The sequence below is a fragment of the Cibotium barometz genome, chromosome 13, assembly GCF_041138505.1.
Source record: "Cibotium barometz isolate CiBa-2024 chromosome 13, ASM4113850v1, whole genome shotgun sequence".
NCBI lineage: Eukaryota > Viridiplantae > Streptophyta > Polypodiopsida > Cyatheales > Cibotiaceae > Cibotium > Cibotium barometz.
The window spans coordinates 33,128,405-33,156,178 of record NC_141058.1 but is presented as its reverse complement, the minus strand read 5'-3'; the positions used below and the strand labels follow the sequence as shown (position 1 = coordinate 33,156,178).

General features: G+C 44.4%; 1 protein-coding gene across 3 annotated transcripts in view; it reads left to right on the top strand.

Moving 5' to 3' along the window:
• Positions 1-7,118: 7,118 nt before the first annotated feature.
• LOC147632611 (uncharacterized) overlaps positions 7,119-27,774 on the top strand; it is a 171,836-nt gene continuing 151,180 nt past the window's right edge. For 2 of the 3 annotated variants that reach the window (XM_086807394.1, XM_086807395.1), the window contains exons 1-2: positions 7,119-7,350; positions 8,613-8,686. In XM_086807394.1, the coding sequence (XP_086663520.1) occupies positions 7,191-7,350; positions 8,613-8,686 (234 nt within the window). In that variant the 5' untranslated portion in view covers positions 7,119-7,190. The remainder of the gene's footprint in view (positions 7,351-8,612; positions 8,687-27,774) is intronic. The other variant, XM_086807396.1, reaches the window with a different exon arrangement.

Here is a 27,774-nt window from a genome sequence, read left to right as displayed (position 1 = left end):
AATTCACAGTCATCATTTGGACCACGTGGAGGTCGTGGATTTCAATCCCATAGGGGGAGAGTTGGAACAAGTGCTCGTGGTAGAGGACGATGGCAAGGTCCTCAACAAAATTTGAATGGGATTGAATGTCACTATTGTGGCAAACTTGGACATATGGCAAAAGATTGTTACAAAAAGCAGAATGATGTCAGGAATGGAAGACCACAACATGGAAATTATGCATCTACTAGTAACAATGATGGGAGTTCAAATCATCTTTTTGCAATGAAGCACATTATGGGGACAATGGATTCTCAGAATGCTGGAGATGAGTCATGGTATATGGATTCGGGTGCCTCAAACCACATGACATGTCATGGTGAGTGGTTTGAGAAGATGCAACCATTGGGTACAAATGGTTATGTGGTCACAGGAGATGATACTCAGCATCTTATAACACATGTTGGCAGTGTGCCTTTGAGGATGCATGATGGAAATGTGAAGAATATGTCAGAAGTGCTATATGTACCATCCATTACAAAGAATTTGGCATCAGTAGGCCAAATGGTTGAGCAGGGACTAGAGAGGGACTACAAGTAAGATTCAATGAGAATGGCTGTTTTGTGGAAGACTTTAAGCATGGCTACAGATTGATTGCCAAAGGTAAAAAGGAAGGAAGGTTATTCAAACTAGATGCAGGCATACCAGAATTGAGCTCAGCCATGTTTTCAAAGAGCAATGGGATTGTGCAGGATATTGATATGTGGCACAAGAGGATTGGACATGTCAATATACAGAGATTAAAGAACATGCAAACAAGAGGCATTGTCAGTGGATTGCCTAGATTCAAATATGATGGACATATGCATGTTTGTGAAGCCTGTCAGTTTGGAAAGCAGGCAAGGTTGAGGTTTCCTAGAGAAGAAAATATGAGTAAACAGGCCATTTGAGATAGTACACAGTGATGTATGGGACCCTGCACAAAACCCATCTATCAAAGGCAGTCTATACTATGTGACATTTATAGATGATTTCAGCAGGATGACATGGATATACTTTCTGAAAGAGAAGAGTGAAGTGTTGGAAAAGTTCATGGATTTCAAAGCTCTTGCAGAAAAGCAATATGGCTATTGGATTAAATGTTTGAGAACAGATGGAGGTGGTGAATACACCTTAAAAGCTTTTGAGCATTTCTTGAGGAAGCATGGAATAAGAAGACAGTTGACTTGCAGGTATACACCTCAGCAGAATGGTGTGGCTGAGAGAAAGAATAGAGTCATATGTGAAGTGGCAAGGGCAATGCTCAATGAAAAGAGCATGCCAGATTACTATTGGGCAGAAGCATGTGCTACTGCAGTGTATATACTGAACAAAACACCTACAGCAGCCATTCATGGAAGCACGCCAGAGATGCGGCTTACAGGTTACAGGCCAGATATTGGACATTTCAAAGTCTTTGGATGCATAGCTTATGTACATGTGCCTGACGAAAGAAGAAGGAAGTTGGATCCTAAGGCAGAGAAATGTGTATTTGTTGGATATGCACAGGATTGAAAGGCATACAAATGTTATAACCCTCAAACTAGACAAGTGGTCATCTCACGAGATGTGGTGTTTGATGAGCTTGCTAGTTGGTACAAAGCAAAAGATGAGGGAGTTATTGAGTCACTTGAGGCAGATGTGTCTGTGAACTTGCCACAAGCAAGTTCTAGTTCTACTACTATGTCTGGGCCAGCAGCAGAAGCTGAGAGTAGTAGTGTACGTCCATGGTCAGGACGTTTGAGGCATGAGAGTGTGAGCACTGGGAGTAGTGCTATGGATAAAGGAAAGAAGAAGGTCGAAGGAATTGGAATCACAGGTTTGAGTCATCTAGTTCATAGAGTTTGGATGAGGAGCTTGGCATACCTGTTTTACGCACACCTGGTGCTAGGCAGGACAGATATGTGCCACCACATGCTAGAGTTACAGGTGTATAGAGTGACCCGCATGCATTGCGGAGATCCCAGAGAGTCAGATATCCAGTTGACAGATTGACATATCGAGATTTTGCTATGCACTATGCATACATGACATCTATGGTGAAGCATGTGGAACCTACATGCTATACAGAGGCTATTGGAGAGCATGTATGGGAGAAAGCCATGGATGAAGAGATTGATGCTTTGGACAAAAATGATACATGGGAATTGGTTGAGTTACCGCAAGGAAAGAATGCAATTGGTTGCAAATGGGTGTATAAGGTAAAGTGCAAGTCAGATGGCAGCCTAGAGAGACATAAAGCAAGGCTGGTCGCTAAAGGATATGCACAAACTTATGGTCTTGATTATGATGAAACTTTCAGCCCAGTGGCTAAGATGGCTACTGTGAGGTCTATCATTGCACTAGCATCACAAAAAGGTTGGGCTTTACATCAAATGGATGTAAAAAATGCTTTCTTGAATGGTGAACTACAAGAAGAGGTGTACATGGAACAGCCAGAAGGATATGTACATCCAGAATATCCTACTTTTGTTTGCAGGTTAAAGCAAGCATTATATGGTTTGAAGCAAGCACCTCGTGCTTGGAGTGACAAGATCAGCAGATATCTTGTCAGTATTGGATTTGTGGTTGGAAATGCAGACTCTTCACTTTATGTGAAGAAGACACATGATGGTATCGTGATGATAGTCATTTATGTTGATGATTTGATTATCACAGGTGATTGTGGGAAAGGCATTGATGAGGTTAAGGCCTCTTTATGCAAACAGTTTGATATGAAAGACCTTGGTGATTTAAGGTTCTTTCTTGGCATTGCGGTGATAAGAATAAGCAAGGGTATATGGCTGGTATGCAAACCAATGTTGACGCCATTAGAGCAAAACATGAAGCTTAGGGCTGATTTGGGTGATGAGCTTGATGATATCACCATGTACAGAAAAATGGTTGGTAGCCTTATCTACATGACCATTACGAGGCCAGATCTCAGCTATGCAGTTGGTTTGGTAAGTCAGTTTATGCAGAGTCCTCGTAAACCTCACTTGGATGCTGTGAGGCATATTCTGAGATACGTCAAAACTACCGTGCATTATGGTCTTTTCTATGAGGCAGGAAAAGACATGCATGTCTATGGATATACAGATGCAGATTGGGCCGGTAGTGCATATGACAGGAGGTCTACCAATTTCAGCTTTGGTAGTGGAGCTATGAGTTGGAGCAGTAAAAAGCAACCTACAATTGCTTTATCTACCACAGAGGCCGAGTATCGTGGAGCAGCCATAGCTGCATGTGAGGCTATGTGGTTGAAGAAGTTGCTAGACGATGTCAGGTTACAGAGTGATATGAGAGTTGTCATTCATTGTGACAACATGAGTAGTATTCAGCTTGCTAGCAACCTAGTTTATCATGCCAGGACCAAACATATTGAGGTCCACTATCATTTCATCAGAGAGAAAGTGCTAGATGGGCATGTTGATTTGACATATGTACAGACAGATGAGCAGGTTGCAGATATCTTTACCAAAGCACTTGGTAAGGATAAGTTCGAGTATTTCCATACTAGATTGGGAGTCCTAGAGATGGACATGTCGAGCTTGAGGGGGAGTGTTGAAATGTCAAGCTCGAATACAGCTGGAGGATAGCACATGGGTGCTGACAGAGTGACAGTATGGTAGATGGATATCGTGTGGTGTGTTTATGACCGCGTCCAGCTGGTCATGTGTGGTGTGGACATTACATTAGGTTTACTTTGTAGTGTGGACATAACACTATGTTGTGTTCTCTTTTGTGTGTGTGAGAGAGATGATGACTACGGCTTCTCTCCTTCTTTATGGTTGATGAATATGGATTAGGGTTTGCTTCTCTTGTGTGTGCTCCCTCCTTCTTCTGTTTTTTATCACCATGCCTAGCCAATGAAAGGTCAAGGAATTGAAGTTGGAAGGTCATGTATCACTTAGGCCTATATAGCCATGTGTTTAGGATCCATTTGGGATATGGTTGGGTGGAGAATCAAAATTCTAGTCTTACAAGTCCTCAAGCTTATAATGTAAGGAGCATTATAATTTGGAAGAGTTTGCTTATAAAATAGCACCCATTATTCAAGCATTGGGATGTCTCCCTTTGAAGCCATGTATGGTTATAAGGTGAATTTTCCAATGGTGGTTTTCAAGCAAGATGGGGTGAATCTAATTGCAAGGAAAGAAATGGAAAAATGCAAGGATCATATTAAGGTGTCTTAAGAGAAGATGAAGCACTATACAGATGCTCATAGAAGACCTTTGGAGTTCAAAGAAGGAAATTTGGTGTTCTTGAGGATTCCAATAAATAGATATGGATCTCTCAAAGATGCTACAAACACAAGACTTGATCAACAATATTATTGGCGATAAAAAGTTATCGAGAAGGATCGGTGAAATAGCGTATCAATTGCTAACTCCATCTACTAGCAAGATACATGATGTATTTCATGTGTCTCACTTGAAGGCTTATGTAGGTCCGGATGTGCAAGCGAGATGGGCTTCCTTCTATGGATCAGGAAGGTATGATTGAGTATGTGCCACAACAAAGAGCATTGTGGGTAAAAGGAAAAGAGCACTTTCGCAATCATTCCATAGTGGAATATTTGGTCAAATGGAATCTCGAGGAAGCTTAATGGCAACCCATTTCCATGTTGGAAGGGTCTCATGGATGCCTATAATGAGGATAAGGTGGCTTATGTGCTTGTTGAAATTTCTTGGGACCACTATTTTGGCAATCCCATGAAGGGTTAATTTGAGCTTATGAGTATGAGGACTCTCATGGAAGTTATATGTTCACTTGGGAAGCAATTGGTGGACTGTTTTGAGAGCATTATGTGCAGTTTTGGATCTTATGGGTAGTGTTATGCTCCAAAAAACATGCGGGACATCTTACTCTTGGGTCTATATGGCTTACATGATGTGGCATCGGTATATTCCATTCCATGTGTTTAGAAAATGAAACTTTGTGGTGGGCGGGGATGGTTAGTAATATGGTGGGCCTATGGCCAAAAGTTGGGCATGGATAATAATTAATGATGGTGTGAAATGGGCCCAAGGTATACAAGATAATATAGGCTAAGGTTGCAGGTATTATTGTTGGATTGAACCCTGGATTAGTACTCCCTTCATGAGTGCATGTGTGGTACTCCAACTGAGTGCTTTCATTCCCTTTCTTTCAATTCCCAACATCCCCATGTATGAATCCTTCATCACAACAAGTAATTGATTTTGTTTGTGTTGAGGATGAGAATGCATGAGCCTGATTACTCTAAGCCTCTCTTGCACCTCCATTGCAAAAAAAAAGACAGATTTGAGAATCTTACCACCTTAGATTAGGCGCGATTGGGCAGAAGCCTCAAGTGTGTCTAAATTTAAATAATAAATAATGCTTCTCGACCGATGTGTTTAAAAAAGCACGCCATCATTCTCAATGGGACAAAAAAATTGCATTAAAAAACATTTGACAAGACCCTCTTATTGCAACCATTGTCAGAGCATGGAGAAGCATGAGACCATTTTTGGGACAAAGGCTTCCTAGGTCTTTGGATGAGGCTGATTGTCATTAGGGATGAGGCTGATTGACAACCTATTCATTATGGATGAGGCCAGTCAACAACTTGGTGCATCTCGTTACATGCAGTGGTTAGGATGAGAGAGATGTGCATACACAGTTCTTGCTTGGAGGACCCGTAAGAGTCTTCCGGAGGATCGGAGAGATGCATTCAACATCTTAGGGGCTCTCGTATACGTATTAATCAGATTGATGCAGCTATTCCGCATGAGTGACTCTCTGGGACCTTTTATGGAGACTATCATCCGAGTTGGCTAGGAGTCTTTTCGAGGATCGGCATACCTCTGCAAGTCATTGCTCTCCCAGTCCAGGAGGCTATAGATTGCATCGTTTATTCTATCATGCCTGGAGGGAGATTAAGGAGATGTAGCATGGAGGGGATCATCCTAGATACTAGGCTTAGTCCAATGAGGATTGTTAGTCGTTTAGGGAAGCATTGGTTAATTGACCCTTCTCCTCAGATAGCGACTCATGGCTCTTGGTGTTTATGGCTATATGGTGGTAGTCCTATCAGATATCTTTAGTGAGATCCAGGAGAGTGGGAGTGGATTGAAGCCTTCGATCCATTGAAAAGTCTTCCCTTTTTTAGTTTCATGGTTCGGAATGCTAGGCTTCTTCTCACTCAACAGATGCATATGATCCTTACTCTAAGGCCTCATTGGGAGAGTTATGATATCTCTCCAGCGATACAGTGCAAATATTGACATAGGCTCTGGCATTCATACAGAAGGAGTCAGATCTCCCATTTCTTTTGGTTATTTTTACATTATGGTCTTCCCACCAATCAGTGGATATCAGTCTTCGGTGTAGCACCTACCTGCTGCCAAAGATGTGCGACAGATTCTAAGACTGTATAGCATTGTTTATGGGGATGCAGCACTGCACAACAGATTTGGGGTTCTATAGCCTAACTTATGGGCAAATTGAGTGGTCGCACCATGCATGTGACTTGGGGGGCAGTTGCTTGGCTCTCCCAGTTCGGTCCGCTGCTTTTCTACGAGGGCAGTGGTACAGACTCTGCTATTTTCATTTGTAGAGGTATTGCCCAGCATGGTTTGTTGCAGGATATCCCTCACTCTAATTATATATCCCCCAGACAGAGGATTGACACCAGTTGGGAGATTGTTGCTAGTATTACAACATGGCAGATCTAGAGAGCTAGATGCATGGAGGCTATTGACGAGATCTTTGGGTCTTAGTGCATTAGTACTATATGGGGTGATATCATCCATACTCTCGTGGCTACTTGGGCTCATATTCAGGGGCCCTCTCGTTTCACGCAGGCAAAGCACGTTATATTTATGTGGGACTTGGAACATGGCATTTTCTTTTTCTCTAGTCCCATAGATATCTTATGGCATCATGATGCTCCTCAATGGTTGAAATCACCTTACATATTGGGGTGATTCTATTCTATTCCGGCTTATAGCTGTGATTGTAGTATGCCTTTTTCATACTTAATAGAAGTCTCTTTCTTGAGAAAATAATAATAATAATAGTGGAACAAGCAATAGAAATATAAGCCAATTCTTAGTTGGATGGCCGGCCGGCACCAAAGAAAGGCGGCCTCCCGGACAGCGCCGAGGTAGAGAAGGTTACATCATAAGTTGACGACTGTTATGTAGTAATGTACATGCACAGTAGCCATGGCAGGTGCCTCGTTCGAGTTCGCGTTCGACATCGCCTGCCCCTACGCCTACCTGGCGTCCTTGCAGGTGGAGCAAGTCGCGTACCGATGCGGCGCCTCCATCACGTGGACGCCAGTGCTCCTTGGCGGACTCTACGATCTCTCCAAGGCCCCGCAAGGTATGCTTTCTCCATACATACATGTATAGAGGAGGATCCAAGGCCCTTTCATTTCTCTTGTTTTATGGTGATACTTGGATAGAGGAGTGTATCCAAAACCCTCCCATTTCTCTTGTTTTATGGCGATAAACGTCTTCACTAAGACTCATCCCTGCCTATCATGCGTGTCAGCTGAAAATGAGGATGGGTAGGTGATGGATGGGGCAGACTCCCCCCGTCCATGAGGTATGGGCGGGGGAGATCTCCCCTTTTGTAGGAATGTTAGCTGGAAAAAGGAGTGGGCAGGGGCTGGGGCAGGGGCTGGGCATGCTGTGTGTAAGCAGCCTAAGGTTGAAAAACTATAAGACTTTGGATATGACGCCAATGGGCTATTGATTAAGTTCATCACAGCCCATGACTGCTTAGTCTATCCCACCCCCTCTTCTTAGTCTACCTCACCCGGAAAATCCTTTGTGATAGAAATGTCTAGCCCATCCTAGGTCTTGAGCGAGACATTCATTCAATGCCTCTTTGCATTACTTTGCTGTCATTACTTGAATGGCCTCTGTGCAACTCCATATGATCGGTCTCGGCATAAATATTGCAGCAAGGTAGACAGGTGAAACGCTTGAAGACTATCATGCACAAGCAATGGAAGCATGTGAGTAATCTTTCTATGGCATCTAGTGTTTCAAAGATGGTGCCAAGAAGATTACAAAAGTAGGTTGGGAGGTGCTCTAATCTGCCTCATGAGATGGTTTCTTTTCCTCACGCACAATTAACTTTCCCCTATTCTAGCAGTGTATTAAAGAAAATGAGTAGTTGTTTGGCTGGTTGCAGTCGCCAGATGCGATGTTACGTATCATTGAATAAATATACAACTCTCTCTCTCTCTCTCTCTCTCTCTCTCAAAAGCAAGAAATTGTATCAAAATTTCTTTCCAGGTCTATTCTTGTGGATCCTAATTTTCCCTTCGTATAGCCTTAGGGGCATAGACACCACATTGTATTGATAGAAATAGGAGAAGGATGATCAAGCATACAACTCTGGCAGCATGTAATCAAGCTCTATTTAGAAAGTTCTGCCAGGGTACTTCTATGTACATAAACACATATGACAATGGAAAACATCCATAACCTTGATCAAACACCCAATAATGCTTCATTTCAGTTTGACCAGTTCTGACTTGCACTAGCAGTGTCATAACAAGATAAAGAACAACTTGATTACATTGATTATTCATAAGATAGATGTATGTAAGCTTGCTTGGGTTGGATATGTAGGGAAACGTGGGTCTGCTACGGACTCAATGCCTCCAACAAAACAAAAGGTTATAGCTCGTGATCTTCAGATTCAGGCAAGTTCTACCTTTGAAACAGATTCTATTACTCTGGTAGGATAATATATTTTTTCCAGTAGAAACACTTCTACATTAAGTATGAAAAAGGGCATACGGGTAAAAAGACTCAGAATGTGACCCACCTCCACCAGATTGACCGACTGGGCAGAGAGTACAGCCAGGGTAGCCCACCTGTGGGTACATGTGTTGGGCTGCCCAGTCTAGCAGGGACCCACAGCAGGCGGACCACCCCCCTCATTGTCCTATAAATAGGTGCCTCCAGCCTCCAACTTCAATCATGTATTCTGTACTCAAGGCTCTTCAGCACACTAGTCGGCGACTTGGGCTGAGATCAGCAGGATCGATCACATTTGTACTTCAGAATAACTAGTTGTACATTATTTCATTGTATATAAGACAAGGATTAGGTTGGGTCTACTCATATATGATTGTGTTTGCAAGTCTTCCGTTGCACGTCTCCCTCTCTCTCTCTCAGCACCTTCACAATAATAGTATCCTTACACAAAAACACCATGCCAAGAATGGCGGGCAAATTGAGTGGCCGAGCCATGCATGTGACTTGGGGGGCAGTTGCTTGGCTCTCCCAGTCCGGTCCGCAGCTTTTTTTACGAGGGCAGTGTGCTATTTTCATTCGTAGAGGACCGAGGTATTGCCCAGCATGGTTTATGGTTTATTGCAGGATGTTCCTCACTCTGATTATACACCCCCCAAACAGAGGATTGACACTAGTAGGGAGATTATTGCCAGTATTACAGCATGGCAGATTTGGAGAGCTAGATGCACGGAGGCTATTGAGGGTGTTGAGATTTTTGGGTCTCAGTGCATTAGTACTATATGGGGTGATATCATTAGTCAGGCATCAGAGGACATTGGACCAGACAGAGGACATTATGGGGACCACTTACTAGAGTTGGGAGCCAGGCATCGTCTCGTTATTTATAACGGGATGCTACAGTGGCCGGGATCAGGAGGGCTAACATGCTTCCCACATGGGGGTCATACACGGACCGGAGGCACGGTGGTAGACTACATTATGGGGTCTTTGGAGGCATCACAGCTTGTCACCTCATTCTCCATTCCACCTCGTCCTATTGGGGCAGATCATACATACTTGGCATTTTCACTAGCCGGATCACTAGTATCACCAGCACCCCACATATCGACGCCACACACTACCATCTACTTCACACATGACATGGCAGACATATACACTGGCAGAGTAGAGGATGGGCTCCTACTCATGGATCCCCTGGCACCTATGAATACCATTACAGCCCAGCTGGCATCACTCCTACACACGGCTGCATTACAGAGCTTCCCACATCGTGTACACTGAGGAGAGCCTGCGAGATTTGGGACAATGCCCCAGAATAGATGGTATGATGACGAGTGCAGAGCCCTATACTCATGTCTCTGCATACAGAGAGCCTTGGGAGCCATCACAGAGCAGGAGTCGAGGAGAGAGATGAGGAGACTTACTCGCCGCAAAAGGCGGGCCTTCGCAGAGATACAGGAGCTAGAGATCTTTCATTTCTTCATGAGTAGAGATAGTCTTGTCTCATGGCGGCACTTCAGAGAGCCCCGGACACCGACACCTATTGCAGACCCACAGACATGGCACACATATGCAGAGGGCCTATACCACGCCCCACAGCAGCCACCTATACCTTAGCCACAGGAGCCTCGACCTACCACAGCTAGCTTCTTTACCCACTCGATGGTACAGGAAGCTATCCGCTGCTTACAGCATGGACGGGCCGCCGATCATATGAGCCTGCAGGGTGAGCATCTCATATATGTAGTAGATTTTTTGGCTCCTTTTCTTGCACACCTGTTTAACAGGGCACTAGCAGAGGGTTTGCCTGCGGAGTGGACGATGCACACCATTGTGCCGATTCACAAAACAGGGGATATGCTCGATCTGAGCAACTACAGGACGGTTATGGTTGGCCACGTGCTGGCCAAACTCTATGGTGCAGTGTTGGAGCAAGAGCTTAGCTTATATGCTGAGCGAGCAGGTTTACGCTCATCAGGGCAGGCAGGCTTCAGGAGAGCTTTCTCTACCCACTGACCATGTATTCACTTTGAGATGTATGATTGATCAGACCAGAGTGAGGAAGAGAAAGCTCTATTGCTGCTTTGTGGATTTCCGCAAGGCATTTGACACAGTACCACGAGAGAGGCTCTTTCAGCGCCTGCAGTCTCTTGGCATACCAGCAGATATGACATGGGGCATCTATGCATTATATAAGCAGGTTTTTGGACGAGTCAGATGTCCAGGAGGTATGTCCGAGACTATTGCTAGCACCATTGGTGTGAAGCAAGGATGCCCACTTTCCCCCACGCTATTTGGGTTATACATTGATGAGGTGGCTGACTTCATTACACGGGGAGGCGGAGATGGAGTTGATTTAGCAGGTACCTCAGTACATATTATGCTTTATGCTGATGATATTGTATTAGTGTCTGAGTTTCCAGGTGGTCTACAGCAGCATCTACATGCACTCGATGATTTCTGCACACAGAGGGGTCTTACTGTGAACCTTGGGAAAACCAAGGTTATGGTCTTTCATACATCGAGACAGGGCAGGAGTCAGCTGACATTCACTCTCGCAGGACGCCAGGTGGAGGTGGTGACATCATACGTGTACCTAGGGGGTACCTTCTCTACAGCAGCCACACGCTTCACCATGGGTTCAGCAGCCAGAGCTAGATTGACACGGGGATATGCAGCATTGGCTATGCTAGAGAGACAGTCCCACCAGGCGCATTTTCAGGAGCCTCGGACGAAGGGGTGGCTATTTGACACATTAGTCACACCGGCATTGATGTATGGAGCAGCGGTATGGGCGCCAGGCCTTGCTACCCATTGGTGGACACAGATAGAGAGACCACAGGCCCTCATGATGGCACGCATGATACGCAGCAAACCGTCAGTACCTCATGACATTATCCGAGCAGAGTTTGCTGCGCCTCCTATGATGGTAGAGGCCATATTCCAGACTATATGCCTGCTAGACAGATTCAGAGAGATGCCACAGGACAGATTGTCATACAGAGCTTTTGAGGCATCTAGACAGCTGGCTGAGGCAGGAGACAGAGGATCATGGTATGCACAGGTCACACATTGGTTTTCACAGGTCACACATTGGTTCTCACAGCATGGCCTAGACATGGGTCATCTACCACCATTCCAGTATGACAGGGATGCACCACATATCCGTCTCTCATAGTGAGAGGAACAGAGTATTGAGACAGGATCTATGGCAGCTCTATACACGAGAGACATGGATATCGCCTACACAACCTCTTCCACCGAAGATGCTATACTACAGAGATCACTTCATGAGTATCACTGATGATGGATTTATAGAGGCCTAGATACATGGAGGGCTTTTTACCACGCGGCTCCCGAGTGGCTATTGGTCAGCTTAGAGTTTCATCACACCGATTGGAGATTGAGACTGGCAGAGCAGCACGGATCCCCCGAGAGGAGAGGGTATGCAGATTGTGCAGAGAGGAGGTGGAGAGTGAGGAGCATTATGTATGCAGATGCAGAGCATATACAGCCATCAGAGAGAGATATCCCATTTTATTCAGAGAGCCACATTCCCTACACCAGATCTTTGAGGCAGCAGAAGAGCGCATACTGGGGAGATTCATTCTAGACATACAGCGCCACAGGGAGACATCATTACAGGCTCAGACAGCTCCAGAGGGGGGACGACAGACACAGATTACTACATTTTTTCAGAGATCCATCCCACTCCCAGCCCCTACACGGCAGGGAATAACTCTCCAGAGAGCAGAGACACTCAGAGCCCGCAGGAGACAGAGGACACTTGGCTTTCGGACACCACGTCTATACCAGAGAGAGAGATGACAGAGATCAGAGCTCAGTTTCACAGAGAGGGTGCGGAGCGACTGGCTCGCTTCAGAGCACACCCAGGCATGTTCTTCAGGGAGCTGTGGATACCCCTTCATTGATGTATACCATTTTATACCCCCGGTATGGTAGAGGATGGAGCTAGCTAGGTTGCATATCATGATTGTATATTCCATGCATATAGCTTTGCATTCTCCTAGTAGTAGAGCTCCATCCCCTTCACCACTCATTGTACTTATTGCACACCCAGATTCAGCTTTTTAGTTCAGTACTTTTTCATTTTGTTGGGATGACAGAGGATACCCCATACAGGTACACCGATTTGTCTCATAGGCCGAGTTCGGTCTTTTGGAAGACGTTAATAAAATCTTTCTTTCTTTCTCTCTCATCTCTTAAATTGTGAAGTGATAAAGTGGATTGCTAAAGACTTGCAAAACTTATAATAAAGAAGGCTCTGTGGGACTTTGTGTGACAGGATCCTTCATCTATGCATAATTCCGTTGCATGTTACATTGCTAGTTCTTGGTGGTTAGCCGAAAAGGTTCTCGGCACTGGACCGAAGACTTGGAAAGATTTTAAAGAGACATTCCACAAGCAGTTTCTATGTCCCCATTTCGAGAGAGATATCATTAAGGAGTGGGACTCTCTTGGGCAAAAAGAGCATGAAAAGGTGCAATCATACCATGCACGTTTTTGGAAAGTCTGCTTCAAAGTCTTACCTTTTCTCCATATCTCTGAGGCAGAGAAGCTAAGAAAGTTCGAAGCTGGTTTACAACCTATCATTCAGGACAGCGTAGACCTCTACCCTCGTGCTAATTTTTAGGAGGTATTTGCGTCAGCCATGGCAGCTGGAAAAGTGCATGTGAAGCACCTCACAGAGAGGATAAATGCATGTTTGGGTAAGAGGACTATAAGGCTGGTCCGAAATTGCATAAGTCGGGACAGTAAAAGTCCGAATCACGTGATGCAAAGGGGCAAAAGAGGGCTGCAAATGCTGAATCAAATCAGCCCCGTAAAAAGAAAGAAAAGGGACAATCTGGGACTCTTCAGACAAGATAAAGTTGAATATATGAAGGAGGGCAAATGTTTCCAGTGTGGTAGTAAAGAGCATGTGCTTAGACATTGCCCGAAGCAGTTAAGTGAGAAGGAAAAGAAGCCGCTAGTTGATACTATACTGGATGTACAAGGGAAGACTTCTCATGCTCCAATTGAGAGAGAGTTATTTAAAGCATGGGGTCAACTCAAGGATCACCTTGCCCTCTTCATGTTTGACAATTGCTCTACAGTGAACTTCATCTCATCTCAGATTGTCATGATTTGTGACTAATATTATTATTATTCATTAAGTGAAGAGTTGTGCCTTCTCGAGTGGTCACCAGTCAAGGGACACACCACTTCACAAAGGACATGACTAATAGTCTAAAAACACACCTATTCATGAAAGGGCATGAGCCTGCATAGGGACACGACTCTTTGATTGTAACTCTTCAGCCCCTATTTAAAGAGGGCACCCGTGTGCAATTCAATAAACTCAAGTTCTTAGGCTTAATCTTGCGAGTCTTGTCTCTCTAGTTCTTAATCATGTGATTAGAATAGTTAATAGAAGGATTAAGAGGTAGAAATCCTCACAGTGGTATCATAGCAAACAAGTTCTAGCTTGTAGGATTCCCACATAAAAAAACCCTAACCCTAGCCCTAAAAATCAGAAACCCTAAATCAGCAAATTAGCCTTAGAATTAGGTATAGCAAGAGTTGTATGGAAGAGCAGGAGAGAATGTCCCATCCAATTTTCCCTATGAAGACCGTGCTGAACCACCCAGCAAGTTGTAGCAGCTCCGGTCTCAAATGCTGACGATGTAGCTCCAATTTGAGCGAATGATGGAGAAGTTGACTTCCCAAATGGATGCCATCTAGACGAAGGCTGTAGCAGTGCCCTCTCCTTCGAGTTCTAGAGCTTTAGTGGCGGTCCCTCTGCAGAAGATCCGGGTGACATTCCTCTAGATGTCGATAACGAAGATGTAAGAATCTTGTATTGCTTATTTGAAGTCAATAATTCTAAGAAAATTGATTTAAAAGAACCTCAACTGTACGATGGAAAAAGAATCAAAAGATTAGTAGACCAGTGGATTTTTAAAATGAATTTGTACTTGGGAATTATAATCTGTTGGAGCCTAAGAAAGTCGCATTCACCTCCTCCCTCTTGTTGGGCACAACCTTTTTAAGGTGGCAACGCCGTGTAGCGGATCAAAAGACTACTTATACTTGGGACAAGTTTCAGCGTGCCCTTCGCAAGCAGTTTGAACCAATAGACAGATTTTTGGGCATGTACGGAGCTTCGCTATCTTTCCCAAAGTGGCTCTTTGTCATCGTACATTACCCAATTCACGGAGTTGAAACTCAAGGTGGCCAATCTCACAACGGCAGACAAGCTCCATTACTTTGTGAAAGGTCTACATCCATCACTTAGACGTGAAGTTCAGAAGTACAACCCAACCTCAGTCTAGGATGCCATTCAGTTTGCAGAGCGCATCAACAATATTAATTTTCCCAGTGCTAGACAAGATCAAGGTCGGTCTTCTCGACAACAACCGCGGCAAGATCGATTCCAAAGGCCCTCGACTTCTCAACAAGGAGATGTCAACAACAACCTCGATAGCAATCAAACTTTCGACAGCAACAACAACAAAACCCGACTTCAAATTTCCGGCTAAGTCGTTTTGGAGACTCCTCCAATCGACCATCCAATGTGTTGTACGACTCCGACTCTAGTTGAACACTCGGTCGTGAGGGCCGCGATCGGGGACAGAGTTCCACTTGTGAGCAGTGCCGTGATTCCCTTCCCCAGTAGCACAACCATAGAGTCCCAAGAGATGGCTTGTGCACAATCTGTGGTGGTGACCATCGCTGGTTCGAGTGTCCTAAGCGGCACGATATCAGTAATGTCCAGAAGAATTCCAATTTTGAAGTCTCGACATCGGATTATGGTCCGAGAGCATCAAATTAAAGCAAGAAGATTGCTAGTTCCATCTTGCTGATTGTAGTCTCTCCAGTTACAGCCCAAGAAGCAGATGACTGTGATACGGAGACCGTTGCACAAGCTCAAGTCCCCTTGGTGTTCCAAGTGCTTACCCTCCTTGGTTCAGTTTCGGATAAGCTTGTAAATGTTCTGATCGACAATGGTTGTTCCACAAACTCCGTTGGCACCACTATGGGCAGACGACTTCATCTTCGTACCAAGCAGAATAAACATCCTTCTACAATCGAATTAGCAAATGATTCTACCTTGGAATGCGACAAGTTGGTTGTAGGGTTGTCCTTTTCAATCAACAATTATCGACATAAGCTGGATTTTGAAGTCATGCCTCTCTCTCGCTATGACATCATCCTTGGGCAAGCATGGTTGTACCCATATGATCCCTTAATCAGTTTTTGGAATCATACATTGCCATTCGTCAAAGGAAATCGATGTTTTCACTTACAAGGACTTTTCAGTCATAAGCCTCCTCCAGTCATTTCCGTATTGCAAGCCAAGCGGTTAATTTGCAAAAGAAATACGCAAGTAGCCCTTCTCATGGTGCGGGCAAATAGACGCAGACGATTCAGCCTCGCCATCAACAATCTCCTATTTGCAGCAGCCATTCTTTCAAGAGTTTGTTGATGTGTTTCCAGATGAATTACCTAATGAGTTGCTGCCCAAACGTCTAGTGGATCATCCAATTGAACTCATCTCTAGTGGTACTCCGCCTTCTAGAGCTCCTTATCATGTCTCATTTGCAAAATTGCAAGAGATCCAAAAGAAGCTCAAGGAACTTCTCGACAAAGGACATATTTGCCCAAGCAAGAGTCCCTTTGGTGCTCCAGTCGTGTTGGTGAAAAAGAAAGATGGTTCAATGCGTCTTTGCATTGATTACCGTGCACTTAACAAGCTGACAATTAAGAACAAATTTTCCTTGCCACGCATCGATGAACTGTGTGATCAACTTCTTGGTGTGAAGGTGTTCTCCAAGATTGACCTGAAGTTCGGGTATCATCAGATTCGTATTTGTCAAGGAGATGAGTACAAGATAGCTTCTTGAACGAAGTATGGTCATTATGAATTCTTGGTAATTCCTTTTGGGTTAACCAATGCCCCAACTACATTTATGACTATTATGAATGAGATATTTGGACCACATCTGGATAAGTTTGTCATCATTTATCTAGATGATATTTTGGTCTGTAGTAAGACAGTCACTGAGCATAAAGAGCATCTTCGGATTGTGTTCTCAATTCTTCGAGCCAATGTTCTCTTCATCAACAAGAAGAAGAGTGAATTTTTCACAGTTCGTCTAGAGTAACACATTATTTCCGTAGATGGCATCTCAGTGTATCCTAAGAAGATTAAAGTTATTGTCAAGTGGCCAATTCCAGTGACAGTTTTTGATGTGAGATCTTTCTTGGGTCTTGCTAACTTTTATCACACGAAGGTGTACCTATTGTCCGAAATTGCAACCCTTTTAACTGAGTTGACAAAGTACGAAAGGCTTCAATGGTCCCCCGAAGCACAAGTAGCTTTTGTTGGGTTTTATGCTGTGTATGCACCCAGAGGAGTGCTAGTGATCATCAGTAGATTACTGGGGCACTTTTTACTTCAGTTAGTGGAGGTTTTTTCCCCCTGTTTAGCTCAGTTTCACTTATATGCAGTTTATAAGTGTTTTGGTCCACCCGGCACATTTATGGCCGGACATGTGAACACTTATCTTTAGGGTCACTATCATGTGGCTATTGTACTTCACTTTTTGATCATTCAAGCATACTGAAGTCGTGTTCTCTCTGCATCTTGGTTTCCACGCCTGCTTGAACTTGTGTAAACCCTAACCCTAACCCTTCACTGCCTTCAATTGGTATCAGAGCATTGAAGCTCTGCATTGCCCTGCCCGTACACTGCCAAGCTTTTGTTGCTGCTGCCCGTACAGCATCCGTACATCCAGTCTGCGCCGCCTTCAGCTACACGTGTGTGCTAGCTGCCCGTACATCCAGACTGCGCCGCCTTCAGCTACACCTCTGCGCCTGCTGCCCGTACATCCAGTCAAGCGCCGCCTTCAATATTACTGTCAGGTAACCTCTGCGCCTGCTGCCCGTACCTGGTCGCCTTCAGTCGAGGTCTGCAACAGGCGTCGCCTACAACTACTGTACCTGCCCGTACAGTAAGCGCCGCCTTCAAGAGTTCTGTACCTGGTTGCCTCAACGCTGCAGCACCCTGTACAGCTTTCGTACCTGTCAGAGCCGACCAGAATCTGCCACGTCAACATTCGACTGCAAATTAGCCTTCAGCTTCTGTACTGCTTTCGTACCTGCTTCCGTACAGCACATCGACTGTAGTTGCTGTGTACCTGCACAATACAGTCGACTGTACTTCTGCTCAGCACAGAAGTGGTAAGCATTACATATTTTGAATATTGGGCATTTTTATTTTCTCTGTGAAAATATACAGGCACAAAAGGCAGATTTTCTAGCAAGGAAATATACAGGTTTTTTGCACAGTTTGGGTGCAACAAATTTGGGCATTTTTGGGGCATTTTGGCATTGTGTACGCCATTTGCTGCTCTACTCAGTCATTGGTGCATTGAGCTGCACATTCAGAGGATTGAGAGTATAGGCATATTTGGGTGAACTGTATTCAGTGGAGTACAGTTATTATCAGGGTTTCTGCTATTGGGTTTTTTGGTAAACAGGTACAACGTTGTGCGTAAAGCATAATGGCAAATCAACAGCAAAGTGATGTATTCACATATTTGTCTAAGGAAGACAAATTGGATGGCACGAACTACTCCTTGTGGAGTTTTATGCTGAAAAATGTGCTTGTGGCAAAAGGTCTTTGGGATTTTGTTAGTGGTGATGAACCACGTCCAGGTCCATTGGCTCCAGAGACTCCTCCCCAAGGGGGTGCTCGTGGACGAGGACAACAGGTACAGGCTCCAGGACAGCCATTGCCTGTTCAAAGAACAAATGCTCAAAAGACATGGGATGCTAGGGATGCACAAGCTTTGTCACTCATTGCATTGTCAGTACAGAGGTCCATTATACCTCATATTCATTCAGCTGGCTCTTCACAGAATGCATGGGTGACTTTGGAGCAGATGTATGCTGCTCGTAATGAGGCTAGGATCTCATTTTTGAAAAGAGAGCTGGAAAATCAGAAAATGAATGAAGGAGATGATATGTCTAGCCACTTAAACAAGCTGCAGGATTTGAGAGAGCAACTCATCAATGTGGATGAGATTATTCCTGAGACACAGCTTGTGTCCACCATCTTGCACTCTTTGCCAAGATGTTACTTGGCTTTTCATACCTCTTTGAACCTCAGCATGAGGAAGTTGAACCCCTCAAATATCAGGAACTTGTTGCTCTCTTACTACAAGAGGAGCAAATGAGGAAGAATATGAATATGAACACAAATGCTGAACAAGCATTTACTACAGGTCAAAAGGGGAAAGGAAAAACTCAGCCAAAGAGTGCAAATCAAAATTCAGGTGATGGTGGTTCTTCACAGGATACCAAGAAAAGTGATGGACAGCCCAAGAAGAAGGGCAAATGTCATTACTGTAAGAAGCCAGGTCACTATATCACGGAATGTAGGAAGAGGATTGCCAAAGAGAAGGCAAAGGAAGCTGGGATGTCTGTTAATGATGCTTCTAAAGCTCCTCCAGAGACTGCATCTTTTGTTGAGGACAGGGATTACTGTTTTTATACATGCAGCTATGATGCCTCTTGGTCTTCACAGGCACTCAATTTGACAGAGCATGCATGTACTTGGTATTTTGATAGTGGTGCCTCAAAGCATATCACATCTCGCAGGGATTTGTTTAGTCATGTTGGCCCTGCCCCTGTTGGCAAAACTGTTCAGTGTGCCAACAATGCCTCATATCCAGTTCGTGGCATTGGGGAGATTCAGCTCACAGCCATTGATGGCTCCATTCTCCGCCTTACAGATGCCTTATATGTACCAGGGATAAAAAAGAATTTGTTGTCCATTTCTTCTTTGGCACATTGTGGAATGCAAGTCCACTTTGATGATGATAAATGCATGGTCAGAGACAAAGCTAATGCCTTGACCTTGATGCTTACTGGTACATTATGTCATGGACTTTATCAGTTGGATGCATTTCAGCCAGTGGATCAGTCTGCTTATCATGCATTCACTCTTACTCCAGCTATGGTTGATGCGGAGTTATGGCATGCTCGCATGGGGCATGTAAATTTTGGTAGTCTTATGCTTATGCAGCGACATAACATGTTTACAGATCTACCTCTCATGGAGAAGCCTCCAGATCACATTTGTGAAGGATGTATTTTGGGAAAAATGCACAGGTTTTCCTTCCCACGTGATCAGGCTCTAAGAGCAACTGCAAAGTTGCAACTTATACACAGTGATCTTTGTGGTCCCATGCAGACGAAGTCATTAGGTGGTTGCTTTTATTTTGCAACATTTATTGATGACTTCTCTCGTATATGCTGGGTCTATCCTTTGACACAGAAATCACAGGTATATGATGCATTTTTGGCCTTTGTAGCACTTGCTGAGACAGAGTCAGGATGCAAGGTGAAGACTCTCCGTTCTGACCGAGGGGGGGAATATATGTCACATATGCTGAATTCCTTTCTTGGGAGTAGAGGTATAAAACATCAGTATACTACTCCTTACACTCCACAGCAGAATGGGGTTGCAGAAAGGAAGAATCGGTCACTCATGGAGATGGCCAGATGTATGCTAAAGGCAAAAAGGCTACCACATATCTTTTGGGTGGAAGCAGTAATGTGTGCTTGTCATATTTTGAATCGATGTCCCACAAAGGCATTGGTTTCTATTACTCCTTTTGAGGCTTGGCATGGCCGCAAGCCTTCTGTATCGCATTTTCGTATCTTTGGGTGTCTTGCATATGCACACATACCCAAAGAGTTGAGAAGGAAGCTGGATGATAAAGCCACAAAATGCATTTTTGTTGGGTATAGCCGTGAGAGCAAGGGCTACAGGTTATATGACCCACTATCCAGGAAGATATTCACTAGTCGGGATGTGATTTTTGATGAAAAATCAGAAATATCCATGGCTGGTTATGAGACAAATCAGGCTGAAAATGATGTGTTTGAAGGTCTACTACCCATGGAGTTTCATTCCACAGTTGGTGATCCAACTCATGAGGGTACAGGACAGCCAGCAAATGATGTAGGTGGTGCAGAAATTCAGCAGCCAAATGAGCCAGAAGCTGAACCAAATATGGGGCAGCAGGCACCACAGGTCAGACACATACCTAGATGGTATTTGAGGACATTACAGGACAGCCATTTAGAGGGTCCTCTTGCTGGTCGTACTCGTAGGGAGACAAGGACCAATGAGCATGCACACATCATGGATTTGAATCTGGTTATGGCAGCCAGTTTACAGGATGATGATGAGCCTGATTCATTTGTGGATGCACGAGATAATGTGCATTGGAACAAAGCCATGCAGGATGAGCTTGATTCTATTGAAAGGAATCAAACATGGGATTTGGTTGATCTGCCCAAAGGCAAGAAAGCAATTGGTACTAAATGGGTCTATAAGTTGAAAAGACATGCAGATGGATCCATTGACAGGTACAAAGCCCGTCTAGTTGCAAAGGGCTATGCACAGAAGAAGGGCATTGATTATGAGGAAACATTTGCTCCTACATCCCGTATGTCGACACTTAGGTGTGTCATTGCATTGGCTGCACATCGTGGTTGGGTTGTTCACCAGTTGGACATAAAGACTGCATTTCTACATGGGGACCTCGAGGAGGAAGTTTATGTATTTCAGCCTATGGGTTTTGCAGAACATGGTCATGAGGGGAAAGTTTGCAGGCTGAAAAAGGCCTTGTATGGTTTGAAACAAGCTCCACGAGCTTGGTATGCAAAAATAGATGCTTTTCTACTCACTCAGGGATTTGTGAACAGTCCATCAGAAGCCACTTTGTATGTAAAGAAAGAAGAGACAGATCTGCTGGTCATCAGTCTTTATGTGGATGATCTCTTGCTTATGGGATCAAATGATGACAAAATTGCAGCCTTTAAGGAGATACTGCAACAGACATTTGACATGTCTGACTTGGGCCTTGTACATTACTATTTGGGCATACAGTTTGTGCAGGATAACAGAGGCATTGGGTTGTTGCAATCACGTTATGTTGCTAAACTTCTGGAGAAGTTTAAATTTCAGGATTGCAAGCCTATTAGTACTCCTATGGAGCCTGGGATGAAACTGTCACTACAAGATGACAGTGTTTCCTTTGATGCCACTACATATGCTCAGGCTGTTGGGTGCCTCATTTACTTGTGTAATACAAGGCCAGATATTCAGTATGCAGTCTCTCAGTTGAGCAGATTCATGCACAGCCCACGGTTGTCACATTGGCAAGCTGTGAAGCGTGTATTCCGTTATTTGCAGGGTACCTTGTCTCTTGGATTGCTTTATCCTGAGGGGGGTGACATGCAGTTACACGCTTACAGTGATTCAGATTGGGCTGGTGATTTTGATACCAGACATTCCACTAGTGGAAATTGTTTCTTCCTTGGCTCTTCATGCATTTCTTGGCTAAGCAAGAAACAGACCACAGTGGCCACTTCGTCTTGTGAGGCAGAGTACAGAGCAGCCTACACTACTACTGTTGAGTGTGTTTGGCTGCGTCGTCTCATGGACTGATATGGATATTTCAGTGGAGGAGCCTACACCTATCTATACTGATAGTCAGAGTGCCATTGCTGTGGCCAGGAATCCTGTGTTTCATGCTCGCACGAAACACATTGAGATTCACTATCATTTTGTTCGGGAGAGACTCCAGGCAGGAGATATCAGTCTGATCTACTGTCCTACAGATCAGAATGTGGCAGACATCTTCACCAAGGCATTACCACGTCTGAAATTTGAAGCATTCTGCAGTGCTTTGAATTTGTTTGCTTTTGGTGGATGATGTACAGTGATCACATAACACTCCAGGGGGGTTTGTTGGGTTTTATGCTGTGTATGCACCCAGAGGATGCTAGTGATCATCAGTAGATTACTGGGGCACTTTTTACTTCAGTTAGTGGAGGTTTTTTCCCCAGTTTAGCTCAGTTTCACTTATATGCAGTTTATAAGTGTTTTGGTCCACCCGGCACATTTATGGCCGGACATGTGAACACTTATCTTTAGGGTCACTATCATGTGGCTATTGTACTTCACTTTTTGATCATTCAAGCATACTGAAGTCGTGTTCTCTCTGCATCTTGGTTTCCACGCCTGCTTGAACTTGTGTAAACCCTAACCCTAACCCTTCACTGCCTTCCCGTTATGGCAATTGCAGATCCTACTCTTCCGTTTGAAGTAATGATTGATGCTTCCGATCGTTGTTGTGACGTGGGCGGTATTGCTGGGCAAGTGCGAGACTTCTGGCTGTGAGAGTAGTTTCAAATCCCAGCAAGGAAACATAATATATATCTCTTCAAGGGGCATATGACATCTCCATTTTGGTTGACATGTACATGTGCCAATTCACTTCAAAACATCCCCAAATTCAACTTGATGATTGCACATAAGTTATGTGTCAAGAGCATGACCAGCTCCAAGCATAGATCTCCTGACCCTTTATCCAAGTGCCTCATACATAACACATGTAGGCACAACACAATCTTCAAAAGATTTCCACATACACGTGACCATTCACATCACATATTTCATATATTGCCAACATCACCATTTCAAGATGACTCTTGATCTCATGAAAACCTGCTTCCAGATTCCAACAACTCACAAAAGCAAAAATAATATATGGCATATATACATCATCATGTAATTTCCAAAAGCTTCATGTTCACAAAACTAAAATCCAATCAAGCATTCTCTTACAAGGTTCCAGAATCAAAATCACCTTGAACTTTGGAACATTCAAACTCCAAAACTCTCAAATTCAAGAAAAACTCTCCACTCTCTAAGGCCATAAGCATTAAGGCTTTTACCAAGAGTTTTTGTTTTTGAGGTAATTAAAGCCTTAAAACTAAAACCTTTACCACTCTAAGGAATTACGATTTTTGAAATCGAATTCATAAAAAGCTTATCTCTGTTTCATAAAAAACGAATTTCATGTCATCTCCATGAGCTTCTACGCCGAATTCTCTCCTTGCATAAAATCGGGCAGCAGTTCGCTTCATATTTGAAAATTTTTGGAATGCATATCACTAAATGAAGCTTCTATTACTCTCCAATTCTAACCCCTACAAGGCTCGAACAGAAGCTATAATTCCAAAGCAAGATAATTTGCAAAAAATGAGCTCTGGTTCTCTCCAAATTTCCATTCTCTCCTCCCCAAAAACCAGAAAATGCAGCGCTCTCTGGTCTTTTTGCCAATCCCGCCGGTGATGCGGCCAACTTTCATCTTTTTAGCTGAATTCACGCATTTCCAATTTCGAAAATTGGCTGCGCCTGATTTCCTCCCATTTATTTGGATTGATAAGTATCAACATTACTTAAGGCTCATTTAAACCAAATCCCTCTCAAGGGGTTGTTCCCATGCACTTATCAAATAAACCCAATTTGGCATCCTTTATTCACGACCTCGCCATCTTTGGCAAAAGCATGTGATCATGACCATGACCATTATATACCATAAAAGTTTTCTGCCTCAAATAAGTGTTAATATCAACTCAATCATGATAGGCACGGCTTATGAGCACTTCACCGTCTCAAAGACCAGTAAAAGCAGTCAAACCCACAAGCATAATCCAAACCTATGTACAAAGGCACAGGGACTTCTGCTAGCCCTCGGAATCTGCTTCAAAACACCAAGCTCACATGAAAACCATGTACACAAACATGAACAAAAAAAAAGCCCTGTTACGCGTAAAGGCATATATACATCATGTACACTGTGGCAGTTAATCCCATGCATCTGGATTTGCATTTAATGGCCTCACATGCATAGTTTCACACCATAGACGTGCCATGGCACGACATCCACCCCCTCTAAACCTGTACATCCTCCGGTATGTGCCAAGTCATCATTAAGATCCACATATATCTGGATGTTGTCTTCATCTTCTACATTACCAGGAAGATCATCCTCTTCCTCTTCAACCATATTCATGCTATCACTATCAAGCCTCTCATCTTGAGTCTCCTGCGAGTCAAAAGGATCACTGTCATGCCTTCTTTTAAACATCTTGATCCTTTTGCCTGCTACAAGATTCTTTATCTCTGTTCCATCAAGCTCACACAGGGTATACGTGGCATTTCCATGCACATGCTTGACAATGTAAGGGCCAAACCATCTTTTTGCAAACTTCCTTTGCACAGTGAACTGGTTGTCAAGACTACTATCATACATTAGGACCCAATCACCTTCTTTAATGGGTTTTGGCCGGAGTCTGTGTCTTCTATCAAATCTTTCTTTATTTTTCAACCTTGCATCTTTCAAACGAGCTTTAGAAAGCTCTACATCTTCAGGCCTTCTCTCCAACTGCCTCATTCGCAATGCAAGGAGGTCTTCCCTGTTCAATTCTTCCACCCAGGGTAATACATTCCAAGTTGGGACTACTTCTTCAACTGGCATTACCGGCTTCTGACCATACATTAATTCTGCAGGCATGTATCCTGTCACTGAGCTATGAGTTGTACGGTCAGCCCATAAAGCATATGGTAGCAGCCTTGGCCACTCTTGCATTCTTCCTCTGCATGCCTTAGCCAAAGCTTTAATGATTGGAGGATGTCCTCGCTCGCTTTTACTATTGCCCTCAGGGTTGTAAGCACATGTTAGGGCCAATTTGATGCCAATTCTAGAAAAGAATTCCCTTGCTTCTTCAGCATCTAGCTCACCCCTGTCAGCTGTTATTTTCCCAACACAACCATACCGGCAAATCACATCTTCCAAGAGAAATTTGCATACTGTTTCCGTGCTCTTTGTTCTAAGAGCACGCCCTTCCACCTGATTTGTCAGGTCCTCTCTTGCAAGTACTACGTACCGCATCTGCCAGATTCCCAAGGGCATTGTAACTAGATCCACTACCCATTTGTAGTGCATGGCAGGTGGGTAGGTTGGTTGCAGGCCATCACGATGTCGCACATTCGAGTACATTTGACATACCATGCATGTTTCCACATATTGGGATACATCCTTGTACATTTCTTTCCACCAATATCTTTCCTTTATTTTGGTAAAGGTGGCCCACACACTTCGATGTCCAGCCCAGAGACTCTCATGGAATTCTTTCATGAGCTTCCCTTGAGTCTCTTTATCACATATAACTCTCTGTGGCATAGCATTCCTCTGCTTAGGATGCTTCCACAGGTACCCATTCTTTAGGAAATACCCATATGCCTTTCTACGGATCCTCTTGAATTCTAAGTCAGACCAATTTTCCTGCCTTGTCAAGGTACTCAAGTATTGGCCAATAAGCAACCAATCTCCTTCATACATTTCCTCGGTAAAAGACTCAAGTGCATTTGATAAGCAAGCATGGTCCCCTTTTGCATGTGCAGTAGTATAGAACTTTGTGCCTACATCATCAATGTCACTAATCATCCCTTCTTCATCTTCATACCTGGCTCTTGATAGCATATCTGCAACTGGGTTGTCCTTCCCTGCAATATGCTCAAACTCAGGATTTAGTGACTTGATATAGGCAATCCACCTGAGCATAGCGATATCTGGAGTGGTGCAGCTTGCAATCATCCCAAGGAGTGGCAAGCAGTCAGTTTTCACAAGCACGGATGCTCCAATAAGATATTCTTTTTCACATTTTAGAGCAGTGACTACTCCCAATAACTCCCTCTTGATCTGCGGATAATTTCGCTGGCGAATGCTTAGTACCTTTGCTCCAAACCTGATTACATACCTGTGATCATCCTCATCATCTTGCCCTACTGTCCATCCTATCCCAGTAGGACTAGTATCAACTGTTACAATCACAGGCCTGCCACACTCATAATCTACCTTCCTTAGAGTAGGTGATGATTGGAGCAGACATTTCAGCTTCCGCATAGCTTTAATATGTGCAGCACTCCATAAAAATCTCTGATTTTTCCTCAAAAGTTGGTAGAGAGGATCTGCTACATGTGCATAATGTGGGATCCATATAACATAAAAGACACATGCACCAAGAAATCTCCTCACCTCTGTAACATTAATGCATATCTCTTTCATTCTTTGTATCGCATCTATCTTGGCTGGACAAGGTCTGCGCCCATTAGTACTACAAAGATGCCCCACGATTAGTACTTCACCAACCCCAAACATTGATTTCAATGCAGACAAAGTAAGATTCACCTCTTCAAGCCTGGATAGAATTTTATCACAATCTTTTATATGATTTGCCACAAACTTGCGGCACCCTTTCGAATCCAAATCCCCATCTTTATCTTTTTCATCACAGCCTTTTTTTTCCCCGAAAAATGATCCTTCGATTAGTTAATGAGAAAACGCCATAAGGCTACAAAGCTCACTCACCTCACAAGGAGGGATAAAAAAACACACAGTGAACACCTGAGCTCCACCCCCGTGGCTGGCCGCTCTCTGGGGGGGGCTACCTAGTAGTACATGTGGGAGGTGAGAAAAGCCAAACTGGAGGCCTATAGTGCCAAGTGACATCCTCGCCCCTCGCGATGAGGAAAGGGCCAGGCTGCCAAGTGCGGAGGAAAGCCTTGCGGCGACCTCTCATGCGATCCGAGTCGCCCTGAAGCTTCCCCCAGTGTCCTCTCAAGGTGTGGATGATGTCCACCCAGAGGGCCTGTATGACCTCCGCCGGTGGAGTCGCCTGGCGGTCAATGGCCTCCCTGCATCGGGCTCTACATATGTGCCAAGCCGTCATGCTGCTGATCATCTCCCATCTGTGCCCGTCCCCCTCCTGAGGGACTGCCGAAGAGAAGTCTGGCGTCGGAACCACCGCCATCGCCCTGTCAGAGACCTGGATGGTCGCACTGCCAGGGACGTCCTCATATCCAAGGGCCGGACCGCTGTCTGTGGCCCAAGCCACCGCACCCCACGTCACCAGCATCTCACCTGGCGAGCCTGCAAAAACCATCCTGAGAGCGCGCTGCCAGACCTGCTGTGCCTGTGGGCAATCCCATAGGCAGTGCCGCTGTGACTCCTGTGCATGGCCGCACCGAGGGCAGGACGCTGGGTGTCTACCAAAAGCTAGCCAGGCCCCCACAGCCAATCCTCTATGCGCTGTG